The sequence below is a fragment of the Gadus morhua genome, chromosome 4, assembly GCF_902167405.1.
Source record: "Gadus morhua chromosome 4, gadMor3.0, whole genome shotgun sequence".
Lineage (NCBI taxonomy): Eukaryota > Metazoa > Chordata > Actinopteri > Gadiformes > Gadidae > Gadus > Gadus morhua.
The window spans coordinates 20,519,634-20,542,133 of record NC_044051.1 but is presented as its reverse complement, the minus strand read 5'-3'; the positions used below and the strand labels follow the sequence as shown (position 1 = coordinate 20,542,133).

General features: G+C 46.4%; 1 protein-coding gene across 7 annotated transcripts in view; it reads right to left on the bottom strand.

The window, feature by feature from the left end:
• Nucleotides 1-22,500, bottom strand: part of garnl3 (GTPase activating Rap/RanGAP domain like 3) — a 66,268-nt gene that overhangs the window by 39,674 nt on the left and 4,094 nt on the right. For 6 of the 7 annotated variants that reach the window (XM_030354297.1, XM_030354302.1, XM_030354301.1 and 3 more), the window contains exon 2: nt 3,862-3,931. In XM_030354297.1, the coding sequence (XP_030210157.1) occupies nt 3,862-3,931 (70 nt within the window). Of the gene's footprint in view, nt 1-3,861; nt 3,932-11,476; nt 11,822-22,500 lie in introns of those variants that run through there. The other variant, XM_030354300.1, reaches the window with a different exon arrangement.

Below are 22,500 nucleotides of genomic sequence, written 5' to 3'. Positions count from 1 at the left end.
CTTGTGTGTGTGTGTGTGTGTGCTTGCGAATACACACACTGTAACGCAAGTGTTGTACTACGATAAATCCTACGATAAAAAAAAATGTATGCTAAATTCAAATGCTAAATTCTGTGCTTTTGCATATTAAGATTCTGTGCTTAAAATTCGATGGCTTTTTATTTTCAAAATCCGAGGACACAGATTTACTTCCATAAGGATGACTATAAATAAATGGATGAAAAGGTTTCTGGTGCAGTCAAATAAATCAGGTACAAAGTGTCCGTGCTCTGACTTATTTGGAATACAGACATTTAATAATGGATGTCTATGGAGTCAAATGTCAATACTTCTCCACAGACAAAACTTTGAAGCAGCTTCTGAATGCTCACAATAAAAGTTATTTAAATAAAGACGCCTCATTGTTGTGAGATCTCTTTCCGGCAGCTTATCGAAGAATCACATGGAAGATGGAACCAACGATGCGTGAGGTTCAATATGCACAAACTTAGAAGAAGCAGGCTAGCTACAAACACATCCGCGTCGTCAACCATAGAGGAAAACTCTGGCTGACCGTCAGGCTATAACCAGCCGGCGGTCAGCCGTCCAGAGGCAGCATCGGGCTGGACACCTCTCTCCTCCGGATCAGTCGGTGCAGTTCAATACCCTCCCAGCGTGTTTGGAGCAGATTAGAATGCAACAGCATGCACAGACTTAAGCATGGCATGAAACCACCAAGCCATTTAATAAGGGCTTTATGGATGAGATTGAAGGATCGATAGCTGTGACAGACAAGTGCCCCACGCATAGCGACAGGGCTCGGTTAGAAACCAGCCCGGAGGCGCTATGAATGCAGTCACACACTTGTGTGAGTGTGTGGGTGTTTTGTATGTGTGTGTGTGTGTGTGTGGGGGGGGGGGGGGGGGGGGGGGGGCAGCTGAGCATGAAACCAGCTCCAATGGTCATAGAGAGTGGAGTGGAGGGGGGGGGGGGGGAGGGGGTGGGAGGTGGGGGGTGTCAAGCATCAGGTGTTTTAGTAGGCAGTAATGGGCCTTAGGACCTTGGGATGAGGTGATATTGTTTGTGTCTGTCAGTGTGTGTGTGTGTTGGGGGGGATGGAGCGAGCAGGACTCTATTGTATGTATAATCTTGAAAGATTGAGTCACAGTGTTTACTCAGACATGTACTGGAGACATATATTTTTGTTTTTGGAGGGGTCATGAAGCATTGAATGTGGTGAGGGAGCTGTAGATTCAGACGCTTTAATCCAGAGTGATGTACAGTGAGTTAGACTGAAAATCCCATCCCTACACAGAGATGCTGGGGAGAGGTGCATGGGAAGAAGGTGGACAGTGGGTCAGAGAACAATTACATGCAGAATACAATCAAATACATGCAATAATGTATATAAACAATTGGTCAATTATTGTGTAATACATTCAGTTGATGTGTATCAGACACCACAAACACGACACACGCAGTCTGTACCCACACACACACACACACACACACACACACACACACACACACACACACACACACACACACACACACACACACACACACACACACAGTAGCTATTGTATGTAATGTCACACACAAAAGGCTTACAGCAGAGGTGTGTGTATGTGCGCATGTGTGTGTGTGTGAGTGTGTGTGTGTGAGTGTGTGTGTGAGTGTGTGTGTGTGTGTGTGTGTGTGAGTGTGTGTGTCTGTGTGTGTGTGTGTGTGTGTGTGTGTGTGTGTGTGTGTGTGTGTGTGTGTGTGTGTGTGTGTGTGTGTGTGTGTGTGTGTGTGTGTTTGTGTTTGTAGGTGTACTGTAAAAAGAAATTTGAGTCAAGCTCACCAGTCGGCCAAATTGCTCCGCCATCAATACACACATCCAATATTTACACACCTATTGACCAATGCTGAGGGCTTATGAGCCGGAGGGGAGCAGAGAGGAAAGGGAGAGGCTGATGAAGCTCAAGAGAAATAATGACACAACTGAAGGTCTGTAGAGTGTAGGAAGATGGTGTGTATTCACCATATTGTTACCGGTATACTAAACTGAAACATGGCTGAATATAAAAAGACAACAAATAAACAGATTTAATCTATTTTGTGATTTATATCTCATCACAAAAACATTTCCAGTTTTAAAATTATATCAAAAAGAGAATATTCCCAGAAAGGACTGATATATATATAAGACGACAGCCACTGCACTTGGACCGGCAAACTAAGTGCCCAGTTCTGAATAATATATAGTATAGCGTGAATTTTAATACAAGACCTGACCTTTCTGCCGCCGACTAGTGCACTTTAAACCACGTGCATGTGTACAGCTCACTATGTGTCTCCAGTGCGTAAAACATATAAACACACTAAACTCTTAACTACCACGCCCTTTTCTGTGAGTCTTCACATAAATGACATGTAAACATATATGGGTTATAACTCACTACCTGTGATGACCACATTCCTGACAGTGGAAATGTTACACCTGGTAGTTTATGTAGATATCTAATATATGTGATGGCAACTTTTGAATTAAAAATCTAAACACAAAACGTAATAAAGCAACCCCCAGCATACAATGGTAGCTACAGTGGTAGTTAGGGTGGTAGTTATGGTGATTATGTTATGGTGGTAGTTAGGGTGGTAGTAACGTCGGTAGTTATGGTATGTTGTTAAATGGTTTATCTCCTACATTCTCTCTCTCTCTCTCTCTCTCTCTCTCTCTCTCTCTCTCTCTCTCTCGCACGCACGCACGCACGCACGCACGCACGCACGCACGCACGCACGCACGCACGCACGCACGCACGCACGCACGCACGCACGCACGCACGCACGCACGCACGCACGCACGCACGCACACACACACACACACACACACACACACACACACACACACACACACACAGAAACAGTCCCAGACTGGTGGTAATGATAGCCCAGTGTGTTGTTTCTGCATGATATTAATCTGACACACACACATGTGTGCCGTGTCACCCTAATAGACCAACCCGCAACTTGTCTCTGACAGGAAGTGAGATTTCTGAACCCAACCCTGACACTTACTATGTTGGCATGGTGGGTCCGTCCCAAAATAGGAGATGGACGCTGACACTCACTCACACAAACACACACATGCACAAACACACACAATGACTCAACATCCTTTTAGGCGCTTATAGCACGTAGCTTAACAATGCTACTGAGCAAATGAGTAATGTAAGGCGGCATGTTGGAGTGAATGTTGGCCAGCATGTGTGTGTGTGTGTGTGTGTGTGTGTGTGTGTGTGTGTGTGTGTGTGTGTGTGTGTGTGTGTGTGTGTGTGTGTGTGTGTGTGTGTGTGTGTGTGTGTGTGTGTGTGCCAGCATGTGTGTGCGTGTGTGGACCAGACTGTGTGTGTGTGTGCCAGTGTGTGTGTGTGTCACCACACACATGCTCAGAGCCTTGCCCAGTGAGCAGTGTGGGAACCACACCCAGCCTGGCCTGACTCATCGGCCCTACTCCTCTGGACTCCCTTAATGGCTCTCACACAAACACCCCCGTCCCATCCAGGGAGGGAGAGAGGGGGGATACAGAGAGCAAAGTGATGGAGAGAGGGATAAAGAGAGAGAGAGAGAGAGCGCGAGCACGAGAGAGAATGAGAGAGCGAGAGAGTGAGAGAGCGTGAGAGAGCGTGAGAGCGAAAGAAAGAGAGAGAGAGAGGAGTGCTAGGGAGAGAGCTGGAGTGACAGTTTGAATGAGACACACGTTAAGCTAACCCAGTAAACCAAGGAATTCCCTAATACCAATACCAATACTAATACTAATACCCTCAGTGTGCAAATGAAAGTAAGGTGAAGCAAGTAACACAGGAGATGCCTCGAGAAGCCGTGCATCAGACTCACCAGCTCTACCGATCCATAGTGCTTCCGGCTGAAGTCTCCGCGCCTGCAGCCCAAGTCTTCAGACGCAGAGCTGCAACACAAAAAACACACGATGAGGACAGACTGCATGGTCCCCTCTCTCTCTCCTCTCCATCACAACACATGGTCGCACATCCACTCGAGCGAACATCAACATTCATACAAGTGTTTAAAATCCCCTCACTTTTGGATCTTGTTCTGTGTCGCTGTGTTTTCTCTTTCTCGCTCTCTAGTGCCTCCTGTCCGGCCCGCTCGCTCCTCAGACTTCATCTGTGTCCCTCTCGCTTTCTCTCTGTCTCTCGCTGTCCCTCTCTCTCTGTGTCTCTCTCTTTCCCTCCCTCTATCTTTCTCTTTCTCTTTACCTCTCTCTCCCTCTCAGTCCGTCTCTCTGTGTCCCTCTCTCTCTCTCTCTCTCTCTCTCTCTCTCTCTCTCTCTCTCTCTCTCTCTCTCTCTCTCTGTCTCCCTCTTTTCCTTTCCCTCTCAGTCTGTGTCTCTTGCTGTACCTCTCTCTCCCTCTCATCCTGTGCCTTTGTGTCTCTCTGTGTGTCTCTCTGTGTGATGGGGTCCGGCCCCAGGCCAGTAGCCAGGAGCGCGGGCCCAGCCCATGTGGGCCCACATGATGACTGCGATCGAGTTAGGACAGGCAGTGATAGATGGGGAACGGCTCCTGGTCGGGTGCACTGTGTGGTCGCGGACCAGATCACCCGTATGGATCTTAACAAAACACGTGTTTGAATCACATGCGCATGGATCTGACACACATGCACATGTGAGTATGCATGGCGGATTTTACTGAGGTTAGGCTATCTATCTATCTATCTGTCTGTCTGTCTGTCTGTCTGTCTGTCTGTCTGTCTGTCTGTCTGTCTGTCTGTCTGTCTGTCTGTCTGTCGGTCTGTCTGTCTGTCTGTCTGTCTGTCTGTCTGTCTGTCTGTCTGTCTGTCGGTCTGTCGGTCTGTCTGTCTATCTATCTGTCTGTCTCCCAGCCTTACTCTCTTTCTGTCTGACTAGTGTGTTTTGCGCTCTGCCTGTCTATCTGTGTAGCTCTTTATGTTTATGTCTATATGTCTGTGTATCTGAATGTGTGTGTGCGTGTACCTGTGTGTCTGTATGTCTGTTTGTGTGTCTGTGAGTCTGTGTGTCTGTGTGTCTGTGTGTCCATGTGTCCGTGTGTCTTTGTGTCTGTAGCTCTGAGGAGCCCGTCCACGTTGGCCCTGGGTTAATACATAATGTAAACTCTGGCAGGGTTGAACGTCTCTCTTTCCCCAACAGGATGCTTCCATCAGTTCCTGCACCCATTCTGTCTCTCTTTTGTTCCTTTCTTCCTTCTTGTTTCTATCATTCTTTCTCTTCTCTTGTTCTTTGTCTTTTTTTTCCTCCAGTGCTGTTTTTCTTTCCTCCTTTCTTTGTATATCATGGACACCAGTACACTCTAGCAAAACGTATTATATTATTCATGTCACCGTGCAGCCTAGCTGAAGGACTGGCTAACCTTACAAAAAAAGTCCACTTCTGTTACACGTGAACAAAACAAGCGGCTGAGCCACGCCCGCAGAGGGTAAGCCCCGCGGGTCTCAGTGAAATGGAGATGGTACAGGTATGTTGGACGGAGACCATCACTCGCAAAGGCAGGCCAGCGATCTGCTCTGGCCCTCCCCGCTCACAGAGTTATCTACCTGTTGAGGAGTGGAGGAGGGAATGTACCTTTCATCCTATCATTCACAGAGCTATCTAACTGTGGAGGGATGAGGGATTCCTCCTTTAATCCTATCATGCGGACGACATCCGCGACTTCTATGTTCACAGCTAAAAAGACACAGCCTGTATGCGACCAGTGTGTCAACAGCCTCCGTCTAAAGAGAATAATATTAATTTCATATATACTAAACAATGAAAGCCTGAAGAGGAAGTAGAGAGGCTTTGCATATGCAAATGTAGCTGGGCTCATTCTGTGGTATTTGCGAGGGTGTTGTCGTTGAATACACTCAAAAACGACAGCTTGACCTGATGTTGAGCCATTGCACCATTGATATGCATCATTATGCATAGCATAGCCTATGTTATGCATAGTAATTAAATTAATACAATAACATGAGTCACAGAGTCAAATAGATCTGTTTTTTCTCCTATTCAGATCATTTGTATTCAATTAGTGCGATTAAAACCATGTTGACAAAACTCTGCCGTCAAAAATTTAAATAGATGCAATTTCCAATGATTTAGAATACCATCACAGGTAGATTAAAGTGGCTCATCCTCAGATGGACGAAAAGCGACAATCATAGTGTCAGGCAGTATCAGGGGACACCTAGACCGAGGCCTTATAGCAAGAGAGGGTTTGTGTGTATCTAGGATCGCTTCACAGTGAGTGGGTCGATAGTTGGGTAGAGGCAGAATGTGAAGGTATAAACGGATAAACAATATAGATATGATGATGGACCCTGGCCCTCTGCTGTGAAGGACCTTATGGTTACGGTCTATTCATCATTCTACCTGTTGTTTTATCTTAACATTAAGTCTCACAGCAGATGCTTTTATTGAGAGTGACCATCAATCAAAGCATATGATCTGTATTGCCAGAGGATCTGAGGGTTTACCAATCTGTAAACTCTTTCAAACCCTCACACTTTGAAGAAATACCTTTTAGCCATGGATTTCTCTCATGTGTTTGTTTTTATTATTGTGTATTATCTTTTAATAGTTTTTCATGAAAGGTACTTGGTAGGTGCTGTTAGAGCCTGCTGTATGAAATTTGTGTGTGATTTGACTTCAGAATTTGAGCAACCACAAAGACCTCCAAGCCATACACCACAAAGATTTTTGGCAGGGTGCGGAGTGGCATTGGGAATCAGAATAGACAAGCTCAGTATAATCTGGATTAGCATAAGCGCTCACGAGTGCTCCAGACAATCCATCACCTCATGCATAGGTCAACTAACTCCCACAGCCAACCGACCTCTGGGAGATCCTTTGTTAAGTCCCCATGGCCGCCCAGGGGGCCGTGTTATTGACCAGCGGGGGGGGGGGGGGGGAGAGACAGCTACAACATCCGGCCGGAGATGGTCTGCTTCAAGAGGCAGCAAAGGTGATCCTAGTCCTAGATAAAAGCTTGCAGACATCTGCACCCATGACTGAGCAACCCTTTCAGCGAGCCACTCGGCCCCCCTGCATACGGGAGGAGGCTGTGGAAGGTGCTTTCATCCAGAAGCCTCCTCTACACACGTGTGGTCGGGACCCAGCTACATGTGATCCTCTGCTGGACTGAAAACGTGGGAAGAAAAAGAAAAAAAAAAAGGAAGTAGGATGTGGATGAACCAGAGCTGGCCGAGGACTTGACACTCATGGCCTGATTGATGTCAGCCTTTGGCAGGGAACAATCGGCGTGCTCCTACTGCTGAACTCCTTAAAGAAATACTGGAGGATTTATTTATTCTTTCCCTGCACTGGAGATCACTCGGTACCACCACCCCCTCAACACTCAACATGGAACCTCTTGGCTTGAATGCAACGCACGCAGATCAACCAGGAGCAACAAAGCCCCGGCCGCCTGGCGGGGAGGCCCCACCGGCCGGGAAGAGGGGGAAGCATCGGACCGCCGCCGGCCAGGCAGCACCCCAGCCCCCGTGGGTCTCCAGGAACCTTCTGGAGGGAGCTAATGATGGGGTGAGAGAAAACCCTGGCGGTTCACCAGCTTGCTCCATTGAGGCGGCACTAGAAAGCCTTGTTTACGGTGCCATAGAGGGGGGCCCACCATGGCGGCATAGACCCTGTAGTCCACATAGTGTGACAGGTTGATGATGACTAGGGATGACGTATCAAACCCAACGAGGAGGAAGTACAACTCAGAATGCTTCTCATCAAGAAGCAGCCCTGGTCCATCTCATCCAGTGATTCCAGTCCCCCCGTAACGGCCCCCTACCCAGCTGGGACGACCCTACCCAGTCAGAACCCCCCCCTACCCCGTCGGGATGACCCCCCCTACCCATTCAGGACCCCCCCTACCCAGTCAGGACCCCCCCCTACCCAGTCAGAACCCCCCCTACCCCGTCGGGATGACCCCCCCTACCCAGTCAGGACCCCCCCTACCCAGTCAGAAAACCCCCTACCCCGTCGGAATGACCCCCCCCTACCCCGTCGGAATGACCCCCCCTACCCAGTCAGGACCCCCCCTACCCAGTCAGGACCCCCCCTACCCAGTCAGGACCTCCCCTACCCCGTCGGGACGATCCCCCCCACCCCCTACCCAGTCAGAACCCCCCCCTACCCCATCGAGATGACCCCCTGTACCCAGTTGGGACGACTCCCCCCCCCCACCCAGTCAGGACAAGCCCCCCCTACCCAGTCAGGACCTCCACTACCCAGTCAGGAGCCCCCCTACCCCGTCGGGATGACCCCCCCTACCCCGTCCGGATGACCCTCCTTAACCAGGAGGGACAAGCCCCCCCCTACCCAGTCAGCAAAAAAAGTGGAGCGCAGCGTGGCGGAGAGGTGTGAGGTTTGCAGACGGAGAGTAATGGCAGGCAGCCTGGAGAGGACTCTGATGGAGAAGAGGGAGCAGGGCCAGGGCTGCTCGAGGACATGTTAATTCAAGTCACGTTTAATTGAAAAGCCTCAGAGGGCTTTGCAGCCCCACAATAGACGGCACCCCGCCGTGACCCCTAACCCTGAGCCCTTTAAACGCAAGAAAAAGCTCAGTGGGAAACGGAAGCCACGTCGAGAAGGAAACGATTGCTTCCAGGGAAGGCTGGGAGAGCCACAGGTGGCTGCGTGGGCACACATCAGAATAATAGCAGAATAAAAATAGTTTAAAAATAGTGGCATTAAGATGAGAGCTGCTGAAGCGATAGCATTAAGGTTCTCAAAATAACTTGCGGCTGGCATCCTTCTTCACCTCCGTAGAAATACAGTACCGATAGAGGAAGGAAATATCGCTCAGCAATGCTGTCATTTGATACATTTTCAAGAAGGCAGATTAACTGAGAAAAGCTGGGATCTCCTTCCTGTCCATCACTCTATAATCATTCCACAAATGTTGTTTTGGAAAATTAAATGTCTCAGCTGAAAGTTTGGACAGGAGCCTGTGTAAGGAACAAAACGTAAGTGATGACTGAGGAAAACCACAAGCACTTTCCAACACTCAACTTCAAGGACCCCATGAAAACATCTGTTTTGGTTGCTTTCTTTTACATCCTCACTTATTGCGATACGAGGCAACCCACAGCAACAGCCACATCCGTAGCGCCGTCCCTCAGTCATCACAACTGGTGTGTAGTGCACCTCACCCAACACACAAGTAAAAGTAAACACGACACCCTGCCATGTACTCAGCGTGGTGAGGAGGTGGCTGGTGGTAGGGGGGCATTTGAATCAGAAATCCTACACTCAAGGTCCATCACACACTCAGAGTTACCAAGGCCCCGTGGCGCAGCCTCGCTACATTTGAATGTGTGCTACTCCAGACCCGGCCCTTAAAGCCGACGGGATGCCGAGTGCAGCACTGGAAGTTTGCGCTTATCTAAGAAAAGCGGTGGGAGTAGAAGGCTTATCTTTTGAGTGAAGAAACCCCACATGCGCTACTTTATGTTACGGCCGAGGTGTGCTTATGCGAGTGTACCGGCCGATGCACCATAGCTGCTGAGGTGGAGCATGCATAGCTACTCCTGTTTCATCAGAGGGCTCATGGTCGTGTTCAGCCTACAGTAAAACACTCTGAAACGTTACATGGTGGCTGGTGAATTAATGAATCAGTCCAATACGGACATGGAGTGGTAGCAGCTGCCCTCTGTAGTCATCATTAGCCTGAGCTGCTTTGCTTTTTTATTTTGATTGAAGATTTATTAATCCAGGAAGTCTCATTGAAGACAGGCACCTCTTCTGAAGAGAGACCTCACAGCTGTATTTTAACACCAGCCCACTCTGACAGTAAATGAACATCTCCTGTTTGTCATTACTGCTGTTTTTAATTGGTTGGATGGATGGTGGATTCATGTTGCATGGCTGTTTATTTTGCTTCTTAATTAATTAATCATTTGGTTCAATTAGATTTTCATCTGCGGACATAATTAGTTCTGTCCACGGTGAGTGTTTCACAGCAGGGACGTGTGTCACAATACATACATGTAAGGCATATAGGTATGCATATAGAAAGATATTGAAGCTCTATTATTTTTGTTCTCTTAATATGATCGAAAATAATGTGTTTAAAATTAAATGTTTGGTTAAAAGAGGTCTATCTTGTCTTGTATTTGTTAGAAACACTAACTCTCTCTCTCGCTCTCTCCCTCTCCCTCTGTATATATATATACAGAGATGTCTGACTCCAATGTCTGATCAGCACACGCACCCCCGCAAACACGCATGCACACACTCACTCACATCACACACACACACGCACTCACACACACGCACGCACGCACGCACGCACGCACGCACGCACGCACGCACACACACACACACACACACACACACACACACACACACACACACACACACACACACACACACACACACACACACACACACACACACACACACACACAGACACGCAAACCCACCCACTCACTCCCTCCCCCCCCTCTCTCTCTCTGCAGTGGCAAATCAAGTCATTAGAATATTGAGTTCTACCCACTCATATGACAGAGAAAAAACCACAGCGAGCCGCCAATAATTTTTTGCTAATTTTGTTACAAGCATTAGTTTTATCTACAGTATAATATGATGTTAATCCCATCATACATATGCACTCCTGAAAGCCTCCCCTCGTCCTTGCCACTGCAGCTGTGGCAGCAAAAAGGCTCCGTCTAATTGCTGTTCTGCTGCAACATGTTGCCCTCATGGTTGCATGGAAATTACCTGCCAAGAGTAGCGCTGTTCTGCGTCTTATATATTGGCTTCGTATCTGTATTATGCTGTCGGACGCTACTGCATGGGATCTTCACTATCGCTCCAAAACAACGACCATCCACAACGCATCAGTTGTGTCTTTTGAAGAAGAAAAAAAACCACATTCTCTGATTAAGCTTAACTTTCTTTCTGATGCCAGGCAAAATACCTTATTCATCAAAATGTCTCTATAGTTTCTTACAAAATACACTCTTAACACGAATGAGGTTGTAGTTGTTGATAAAAAAAATTTTTTTGCGGGAGGAGGATGTTTCTGCAACAAAGATAGCCTCCAGGCTTCCGTACCGAGCGACTTGTGGCTTCAGCATCCTGCAGCAGAGCCGCCGCTGCTGTGATGTCCCGTCACACGCACACAGCCAATTAGTCATGAATGGCGTGGGGGACCATGAGAACAATGTTATAAGTAGCTTAATGTTATTCTAGCCACTCCGTAAATCATAAAACGTGCAATTACGCCGAAGGAAAATGCATGTCAATGTTGCACGAGAGAAACGAAACAAAAAGATTACGTGCATGCAAACAATAACGCATCTCCTGTTTCTGTCATGTTGTGAATCGTCGAGGCTTTCGTATTTCAGGACCGCAGAAGGAAGATTCTGAGCTACGGAGACGACAGGAAAGACGATTCAACAAATGCACTCCTGCAGAGATCAACATGAATGGCAACAGAGAGAAAACAGAACAGCACATTACCGTTGATTGAAAGTCAACAGTTTGGTAGAAGCTGGATCCACACTATTCATGTCCCCATGCGATGTCAGTCCAGCTGGCTATACAAAGCAGTTTATCTCTTTGTCTTCTCACTGGGGAGGCACAATCATCACTGCAGAGGAAACTCCAACTACTGATCCGAGCGTCTTCTGAGGGAATATGCAGATGCCTTTTTTTCTCCCGCGTTTCAAATCAGGTGAACAACACTGTTTGCCTTGAAAGGAAGAACACGTTACTTTGAGCTAGGCTACGTTTACTGTATGTCTCTCTGTTGCGACTCTCGCTATGAATATACCTCTCTCTCCCTCTTCCCTCTCTCTCTCTCTCTCTCTCTCTCTCTCTCTCTCTCTCTCTCTCTCTCTCTCTCTCTCTCTCTCTCTCTCTCTCTCTCTCTCTCTCTCTCTCTCTCTCTCTCTCTCTCTCTCTCTCTCTCTCTCCGTCTCTCATTCAACCTCTCTCCCTCTCTGTCTCTCACCTACTCCTTGTGGTTCGCAGCCGATGCCGTGTTCATCTCAAAGCAGGGTGCTTGTGCGTCTCCGCTTCTGCATTTGAAATACGGATTCAAAATCTACGTTTCAAGCGCACGCACGCCATTTACGACAATTTGGTGTGTGTGTGTGTGTGTGTGTGTGTGTGTGTGTGTGTGTGTGTGTGTGTGTGTGTGTGTGTGTGTGTGTGTGTGTGTGTGTGTGTGTGTTTGAGTGTGTGTGTGTGTGTGTGTGTGTGTGTGTGTCTGAGTGTGTGTGTGTGTGTGTGTGTGTGTGTGTGTGTGTGTGTGTGTGTGTGTGTGTGTGTGTGTGTGTGTGTGCGTGTGTGTGGTGGGGGGCATCTGACCAGGCTCAGCCCCCCCGTTCAGAAAGGTGGCATTCATAAGATCAGTCATTCTCAGGTTGCGAAAAGCGCAGCTTTTATCGGTATTAGCTATACCTTTTCCTCTTCAGTATTCACAGGCATACAGCTAGAAGCAAATTATACCAGCTAGTTATATTCAGCTAGTGTGAATATGTGATATGTGTTCATATTTTTAAGCGCTTACCTTAACTTTCATTCATGTTTAAAATGAGTGTGATACATTGTTTTATATAGTCATGCATAAGTTGCAGTATTTCACTCTTTATAACATAATATTTAAATACAGGCCTATTAGTTTTCCCACAACTTTACTTCACACCCAAAACGACATAACATCTAACAGTGACAACAGATAGCGCCTTCCTTACAGACACCCTACACACACAATAATGATACACATACCCCATATCACGCAGTGGGAAACCACTCCTGATGTAACACAGCCTATGCCCAGAGGCTTCCCCACGTCTGATTAGGGGTCCCGCGTGTGAGAAACCAGCCTTACTCATCCTATCCTATCTTCTCCCTAAGACAATCACACACACACATGCACCGACACATGCACACACACACACACACACACACACACACACACACACACACACACACACACACACACACACACACACACACACATCAACACAAACTTGCATACACACACACACACACACAAACACACACAGGGGCACACACACATTGACACAAACAGCCACACACACACACAAAGACAAAAAGGCACACACACACACCATAATGTGTAACACGATCATTTGGTAAATCTAATACCTCCACAGCCGTAGCATGTGTCTCTCTTTCAGGCTTCAAACACATGAGTCACACACACACAAACACGCACACACACACACACATACACACTGCTGGAATGTTGGTGAGCTCAGGCTACGCCACGCTGATGGGCAAATCCATATTTGATGAGCCCACACACCCCCCATATCCCTCCCAGACTGTGACACGCAAACACAACGGGAAATACCTTGGCTAAAACCGACACAATGCAATAACATCATGTTTTCCATGAAGGCTGTGCTCATTCAAATAGCCTTTATTACGGTTACAAACAAACGGTTTGGAAACGATAGCATAAACCTACGCCGTATTTTGGTGTACGTCCGAATACATACGAGTGAATATGTGCTTTATAATGGCAGCTCCATGCTAAAGTATTGAGTTACAGAGAATTATCTTTAGCGGGTAGGAAACCCCCATCTTAATGGGAATATGCACATGCACACCCAGCCTACACACACACACACACATAGACCCACATGCACACCAGCAAGCACACAGCCCACATTTGTTTGCATTTGTGTATTAGTTGTGCGGGTTGGTGGGTTGGTGTGCCTCAGTGTGCAAGGGCATTTGTGTTTGTATATGTATATGTTTGTGCGCCCAAGTGTGTGTATGTCTATATGTGTTTGTTTGTACACATGAGTGTTTGTGTGTATGTGTGTGCATGTGCATGTGATTAGGTGTATTTGTTTGTGGGTGTGCTGCATGAAAGTATGTGTGTGTGTTTGTGTGTGTCCCAGAAGCGATTGAGCATACCATGCACAGGGCTCAATACGAACAACAACTTCAAAGACCAGGGCTAATCGGTGTGTAGGTGTGTGATTTACGTGTCTGTGTCCTTGATCAACTACAAGCGTGCATGTGTGTGTCCGGAAGTCTGCGTGTGTGTGTGTGTGTGTGTGTGTGTGTGTGTATGTGTGTGTGTGTGTGTGTGTGTGTGTGTGTGTGTGTGTGTGTGTGTGTGTGTGCGCGCTTCCCTGGTTATGCATGTGTGTGTGAGTGATGAACAGAGCCAGGCCTTCAAGCCTACTTGTGTTGTTTATACCACAGTCTGCTCATTCAATACTTGTGTAATCCCTGCAGCTGAGCAGAGTGTCCACGCCGGTCTGCAGCCACTTGCTTGAGCTGGACACTGGAACCATGGACCAGGACAGCTCTCTCTCTCTCTCTCTCTCTCTCTCTCTCTCTCTCTCTCGCTCTCTGTCTGTGTTTCTCTCTCTCCCCCTCTATCTCTATCTCTCTCTCTATCTCTCGTGCTATTTGTTTCTCTCTCTCAGTGTATCTCTCTCTGTTGCTCTCTCTCTGTCACTCTCTATCTCTTTCTCTCTCTCAGTGTGTGTCTCTCTCTCTCTGTCTGTCTGTCTGTCTGTCTGTCTGTCTGCCTGTCTGTCCGTCCGTCCGTCCGTCCGTCCGTCCGTCCGTCCGTCCGTCCGTCCGTCCCTCCCTCCGTCCCTCCGTCCGTCCGTCCGTCCGTCCGTCCCTCCCTCCCTCCGTCCCTCCCTCCTTCTCTCTCTCTCTCTCTCTCTCTCTCTCTCTCTCTCTCTCTCTCTCTCTCTCTCTCCCTCCCATGCATGGTGTAAACACAACCTCTAAGTGTGGAATGTTTTCCTCTGCGAGCACACACACACATGCACACATCTCACAGCGGCCAACTGACTAAACTCAATTCTTCCACCTTTCCATGCTTCTTTACGGGGTGATTGCAGAGAACATGTTGTTCACCATCATGTCTGAAACCTTTTGACCTTCTCATGATGTAAAAAACGTTTGGTGTGTGTGTTCTGGTCCCCTCTCTAGGAACTCTGGTAAAACGTTCTTACAGTTTCTCCCTAATCCGACCCTCTGTTTGAAAGAAGAGGACGTCACCAAGGAATATATACAGGATGTGTCAGGGGATAATGAGGTGACCTTTAAACGCAAACTCAAGCCGGAAGAAGCAATCAAATCAATAACCGAGGAGAAAGACGGATGATTCTAGAAAAAGAGGGGGGAGGAAGCCTTAAAATACGAGTAATACCTTTATTACACATTATATTACACATTATGCAGATAAAGAAATAAGCTATTGTCTGTTATTTGCCAGTGAATTCAAGAAGCAACCTTACACGTTGCAAATCCAAAAGCAAATCTCCATCTGAGCGTGCATGGCCAACATGTCATTGGATACCACGTGTTAAAGGAATTAAGTTCAGAGTTATGCGAAACACTGTATAGGATTTCATATGACTCAATCAGGCCCTTCTGGAAGGGAACCACAATAAGGTTGAAAGTGTTGTGATTTTACCTGCTGATGGTGACACTGAGCAAACAACATAAGGATAACTATGGGACAGTATTGGTCCCAGAGGTTGACGTGTGTTGTACGCTTCCAATACAATATAAAGCCGTCTTGACATTTTCAACTCCTTCTCAGGTCGAAGCAATTAGCACCCAGGTCTTGTACTGCAATAAGCCGAGACACACTGTGATCCCTGGTATTATATTCTCCTCTAGTGGATCAGATGTTCTTAAGAGTCTCGCTGCTTGGCTTTGGGGTTGTTTGTGTCTTGCGAAGCCCTTTGCCAAAACAAAATGCACTCAAACATTTGCCACTTGCTGCTGAACCAATCGGGTTTTAGCAGAATCACATTCAGAACGCATTCACCAGGTGGGTTCATGATGGATTCCTCTCACACCAAGTACATATGATCTAGTGTTTGAGTTAACACACACACACACACACACACACACACACACACACACACACACACACACACACACACACACACACACACACACACACACACACACACACACACACACAAACACACACACAGAAGCAAACACCCACATTCACACAAGCAAACAAACAAGCAAACATACACACAAACACAAAGACACACACACACATTTGCACAAACACAATCCACGTGCAGGCTGTAGAAAGAAAGGACACACAAATGCACACACCCACACAAACACACAAACACAAGAAACACACACAGACACACAAAGAAATGCACGCACACATCACACACACAAACACACACACACACACACACAAATACAGGTTACAAACATCCCCCCCCAACATACACGTGCCCACAGTGCAGGACAGAGAGGAGCCGGCGTCCATGGGGATTCAGAGCCTTGTGGCTGCGGACGTGTCTTGTGCTTAATGCCAGCGGGTCAGCACGCGGTCGGACCACAAATGCCACCGTGTCAGACAGGGCTGAGGCCCCCAGGCCCAGCCTCATTAAACATGATCAGCCGGATTAACCTTTTGTCTGTGAGCATCAGGACAGAGGAGGGTGGTCGCCTGACGGTACACGGGTCTGTGTGTGGAGACCGGTTTTCAGACGGGACAGCTGTGATTCACATGGGGATAATGCAGCCTACATAGTGTTGATCTGTAGAATCGATATTCTCTTGTTAGAGATGATGAAACATTAATTGTTGTTTTGGCTTATCTGCAGAGCACAATAGATTATCATGCATTAAACTCACTGTTCTATTCATATTCATCTTTCTTTCTCACAGTTTGTCTATTTCTTGATACATTCAGTGACTAGCCAAAGCATTGAGGCCTTACGAGTCATTACCATGCGATGTCCATAGCCATAGATTTCTTATCACACTACCGCTCTCTAGTGGAGGATGATGACAGTTCAGACGGCAGACACAAAAGAGCATGTCCTGGCATTTGTAACAATTTATCATCACATTAGAGATGATAAAATATAAATTGCGATATGGCTTATCCAGAGAGTATAAAAGATTCCCATGGCGTGTTTTATGCTCACTTTCTATTCTTATTCATCTTTCTTTTCACTTTCTATGATAAACACTCTAATTGGTACATTTTGAGAGGAATGGAAAATAATAACAAATATATAAACCAAACCAAAAAAAGAAACGGCAATTCGGAGATCAGTAAATTTCAAAGTTGATTTTTTCCTCTCATGCTTGTCGCATATATGACTTTGACAGGACCCTTCTGCCCTCTTGTGGTACCTCAGAGTCTACTCGATGGACAACAAGTCACGCAGTGTGTTTTTAAGTGACGCTGGTGGTATCTGCATGGAGGCTGCGTCCGCATCCGCGTGCACGGTGATGTGTTTACATATCAAACTGATCCACAATGCAAGCCGCAATACAATCCACGGAATTACCTCTGACCGAAAGTTTTACTTCTAGAAGTAGTTTGGGGTCATTAGAACGTAATATTTGCCTTGGAATGGTACGTTTTCCAGTTCATTTTTTGTCCAAGGGGCTTTAAAGAAGCAAACGTGGAATTATTATAATTATTATATTGATGAGCAACATATTTTTATTTCCACTGCACATACATGGATGATTAAACTGTTGCCTACAATACAGAGCCGCTATGAATGGAAATGTTGGTTGATTTGTTTGGGTTTGGTTTCACGAAACAGCAGCCCATATATACAGTCAGGTGGAACGGTGATACTACCGAAAGATGTTGCTAATCATCAGCCTGTATATCTATAGCTGCTCCTTCCGTTATTCTTGACCTTCCTCCATAATAGATGATTAGACCGACTGCTCGCTGGAATTGCATTCTGCTGACGACTGTTGCAAATGCCACAAGAGGGCGCTGTGGGGATATATGGACGTAGTAGTGAAATACAGTAGTCCCACATAAAACGACCTTCTAATTCGGAACAACATTAACTGTAAATCTCCAGTATCAATGTTCTGAACTGAAATACAAAATAAAATCTCCATGTTCTAGAAGCATAACTATCTTCCGAACTCTGCTGAGAGGAAGGGAAGATTTGAGAGTTATAAAGAGGGAGAGAGCAGAAAATTGCAGAAGACAGCAAGACTTGGAAATTAGACACTAAAACGTCCCCTCCCTCTCGGCTCCCTCCCTCCCAACGTTTCTCTTCCAATGAGCAGTGTTGCATTTCATGCACCAGTGATTGACATGGCAAAATGGATTATGACCCAATCACGAAAATATGCCCTTATTGGTCAGACATGAAACAGAGCATTCTAAGAACTAAATAGAGAGCAGAGACCTTCTTCTGTCCCCATGGGACATTATTTCAGAAAGGGTATGTAGGCTCCGCTAGTCCATCATACTTTCTTTATCCTGTTAGATTTTTTGTCAATGAATAACAAGTATGATGTTGGTCAATTTAAAAGGTCAGGAAAGTTGCAGTTTATTTTGGTAAAACATTGAAGCAACATTTGGTCAGATGTGTAATAACTCTCATCACTTTATCTATATCTAAGTCACTACATCTCGCGTCTGGCACTTCAGTGGCAGCCAGGATAAGAGCTGTTCAGATTCTCTAAATGCTAAGGAAAGGTGCTTCAATGCCTCTTTCTTATCACCTTTAGCATAGGGTAGACTGGCCCAACCTTTAGGTAAGGAGAGGAAAGGAGATAATGCCCTCCCACAATTCCTTGCGGCAGGAACATTTCAAAGGACGCACCATTCATCCATTTACGAAAAACCAACAATCAACACGGCCGATAATTATTTTCATACAATAATACAAATTGTGATCCATGTCCATAAAAATTAGTGAACAGGAATGTGAGCTGGACTACGTTCTTTCCATTTTGTGCCCGGTGGCCTAAATTAATTATCATATTTAAATTGCAATCGTAGTAATAAAGTATACATTTTTCCAAGTGTTGCCCACGTCCATATAGCCTGTGTGAAGACAGAGAAGTTAGAACGCACGGAGCACAGTATCTGAGATGCGCTTTTAGCAGTCCATCTTCATAACGTTGTTGTTTAATCATGGCAGACCCCCATCCATAACAGAATACCTCCATCACCTCCGCCGCCGCATATGAGTCATGACGTAGCCCAGTGGAAACAGAGTCTCATAGTGACGTAGCCTAGTGTATGTGTAGCCTCAGTGAAGTAGCCTAGTGTAGGTGCAGACTCATAGTGACGTAGCGTATTATCCATTGTGCCATTTCTAACAAATAACAAAAAAAAGTTAGAGCTCACCTTCAGCACCTTTAATGTTCAGTCCACTCAACAATGTATGTCAACTGAACTGAAAATACATTGAATATAACTTAACTAGCTCAAGTCTTCTTATAGGACAAGGATAATGTAAAGTCTGCTTTCCTTTAACTATCCCAAAGAAATGACCAAAGGTGACACTATTTCTATCAGAACTTAGCTCGCCTAGTGAAAGGAAGACAGATTCTGCCCTTCAGGCCCACAGACTTTCCAGCACTCAAATAAACAATACAACAACATTGATTCAATGGGGATGATGGAAACAGCCAGTGGCTTTGCCTTTAGGTTTGAAGCTCTTACTCATTCAAGGCCATATTTGTCCAAGGACAAATGTTTTTTCTCCAATAAAAGAAAATGTAATCTTAAAATCATTAGTTAAAAAACAAATACAAATAAATCCTAGCCTCAGAATGTGCTCAAACTAGATTAATATGAAACCACATCTTCCTTAATAAATAACTAAATAAAAAAGACTAAATCCAGGCTGTGCATGTGGAGAAAGGTACCAATGAGATCACCAATCTACACACATACTCCTTCACCAAGATATACTGGCCAGGAGCCTACCCCCTCCTCTGAATCAATCAAAACATTGTAACACAGGCCCATAAACATGGGATTTCTCCAATATTACAGCAGCGTCCTTGATACAGAGCCATATGCATATTACAAACCCACGACTACCAGAGTGAGAGCCTTCTGCAGGCCTGTATAGCTTGTGTAAGCTGCCTCTCAAACCAGAGCCCCCTTCTCCCTCAGACCACTCCAGCATCAACTGTAAGGCAAAGCGTTTTTCCAGCTCCTAAGTTTTCCACAATGCAGCAGAGTAGCGTCGAGTACGGTGCATACTAATGTGTAGGTATGCGACTTCAAGCCCTAAATGGAAGCACATGTTTGAGTGGAATAATAATAATAAAAAAAAACGAAAACACGTTTACATAGAGCTGTTATCAAACGATTTTCCCCTCTTTTCCTTCATTTCTTTCCTTCCCTCCCTGGCTGGTGGAGGGTCTGTGTTTCCTGGGGTCAGAGCGTGGTGGGCTGCCTGTTTTGTTGAGCGGGGCTGAAGGCCAGCCGTTTGCCAGCCTGCCGGGCTGATGCAGAGCTATGCTGCCACATATGGCAGTGATTAGGGCCCGGTGTTTATCTGCTCTCAGGACAGACTGTACGAGAGCAGCAGAGCACCACAACCATGCAGACGGCTGTGCAGCTCTCTGCTCTGAGATTCTATAGGAGATGAACAAGACCACAGGCTGAACACGCACGCAGTCCAGCGCAGTGCAGACACAGATCAACAGAAGCAGAGACACACTCACAGACACACGCATCGTGCACATGGACACACACACACACCCACACACATGTTAACATGTGCACTGCAGACACAAACACACACACACGCACATACTCACACACACATATACTTTAACCCGGGAAGACACTAACACATGCATAACATGCATGCATAACACACACACACACACACACACACACACACACACACACACACACACACACACACACACACACACACACACACACACACACACACACACACACACACACACACACACACACAAACACATTTAACATGTAGAGTCAAAAAGACACAAATACATACAGACTCACACAGATATACATTCATGAACCCATGAAGACGATACACATACACAAACTGATGCACACACAGACACACTCATAAACACTGAAACATAGAATGTTGCTTCAACTCAATCTAGGCAATAATAACAATGCATTCCAGCAAGCAAACCAGACATTTTGGGGATTTTCCAGTGGTTCTCAAACTTCTCAACACAAAAACACACACACACACACAAATGCTCCCTAGAATAAAGAAACCCCACACACACATTCTCCCACAAACACAAACACAAAAACACATACACATTATCCCCCAAACACGAAAACACACACACAGTTCAAAATGTGTTTCATTGTGTGTACCGCTCTCTCCTTGAGATAAATGATCTGGACAGTATCTGAAGCGCCGCGTGGCTGTGAGTCGTGACAGTGATTTGGCGGTCCGTCCATCAATCACAGCGGGTCTGGTACTCACCCCCCACCAGCCAGTCCCACCTTAGGACAAGCAAAGAGGAGAGCCCACTGTGGCTATGTGTGTGTGTGTGTGTGTGTGTGTGTATGTGTGTGTGTGTGTGTGTGTGTGTGTGTGTGTGTGTGTGTGTGTGTGTGTGTGTGTGTGTGTGTGTGTGTGCGTATGCGTGTTTGTGTGTGTGTGTTTGTGTATGCCCCTGTGTGTGGCCGTGTGTGTGGCCGTGTGTGTGTGTGTGCCCCTGTGTGTGTGTGTGTGTGTGTGTGTGTGTGTGTGTGTGTGTGTGTGTGTGTGTGTGTGTGTGTGTGTGTGTGTGTGTGTGTGTGTTTGTGAGTGTGGGTGTGCCCGTGTGTGTGTGTGACTGTGTGTGTGTGTGTTTGTGTGTGTGCTTGTCGATCCAGCACCCAAGCGTTGTTTGGATGTGTATAGTGCTCGTGGCTAGCCTGGCTCTCATAGGGGCACTCAGAAGTGCTCTTTACACTCACACGTATCACCTGAAATGGGAAGAGAAGAAGAAGGAGAAAAGAACAAAATGCGGAAGGTCCTAAAAACACAGAGCTAACAACGCATTCCTTTACCCCTGTTTAGTTTGTCGACTGGTTACCCTCCAACATCCCCCTCCTTAGCAGCTTTTTCCAATCACAGCGTGAATGTCCTCAGTTAAGAAGGTTGAACTGTTCCGCACCAGTTAGATGAACACACAAAAACAAAGAACCACACAGACCCCTCCTGCCAGCCGGGGCCAGGAGCGCGGTGAGTTACTATAGCTACATGAGACTGTTTTAGGATCAATGCATACGGAGATAACATTTCAAAGGGAAGGCATCCACAGTTTGCCGTGTGAATGGATGGAGGGAGGATTAAAGGGAGGGGAGAGAGGGAGAGGAGAGGAACAGTAGAATGGCGCTGGCTCTGCATTGACTGCCAGTGGGTTTGTGTCGTTTCTGTGGCTGGGCTTGATGTGGCCCTTGGCACAGGGTCTGTGTGAGTGGGATTTATTTTTCCTCCTCTTCCTTCTCTCTCTCTCCTTCTGCTTGATGAGGAACTTGGAATAGAAGCGGGAATGGGGTGGGAGGAAGGGAGAGATGCAGAGCGGGGCATGAGTGGAAAAAGCACAGGAAGGACATTTTGGAGAGCCAATGGGGTGGTCCGACCGGCCTGTTTTAGAGATTGAATCATGGGCAGCATGAATTACTCACACAGCTGAACTCTCACTACAAATCATAGTCAAGTTCTCGATGCCGAACACCAATTCAATTCTGGAAGTCAAATGATGTTTTA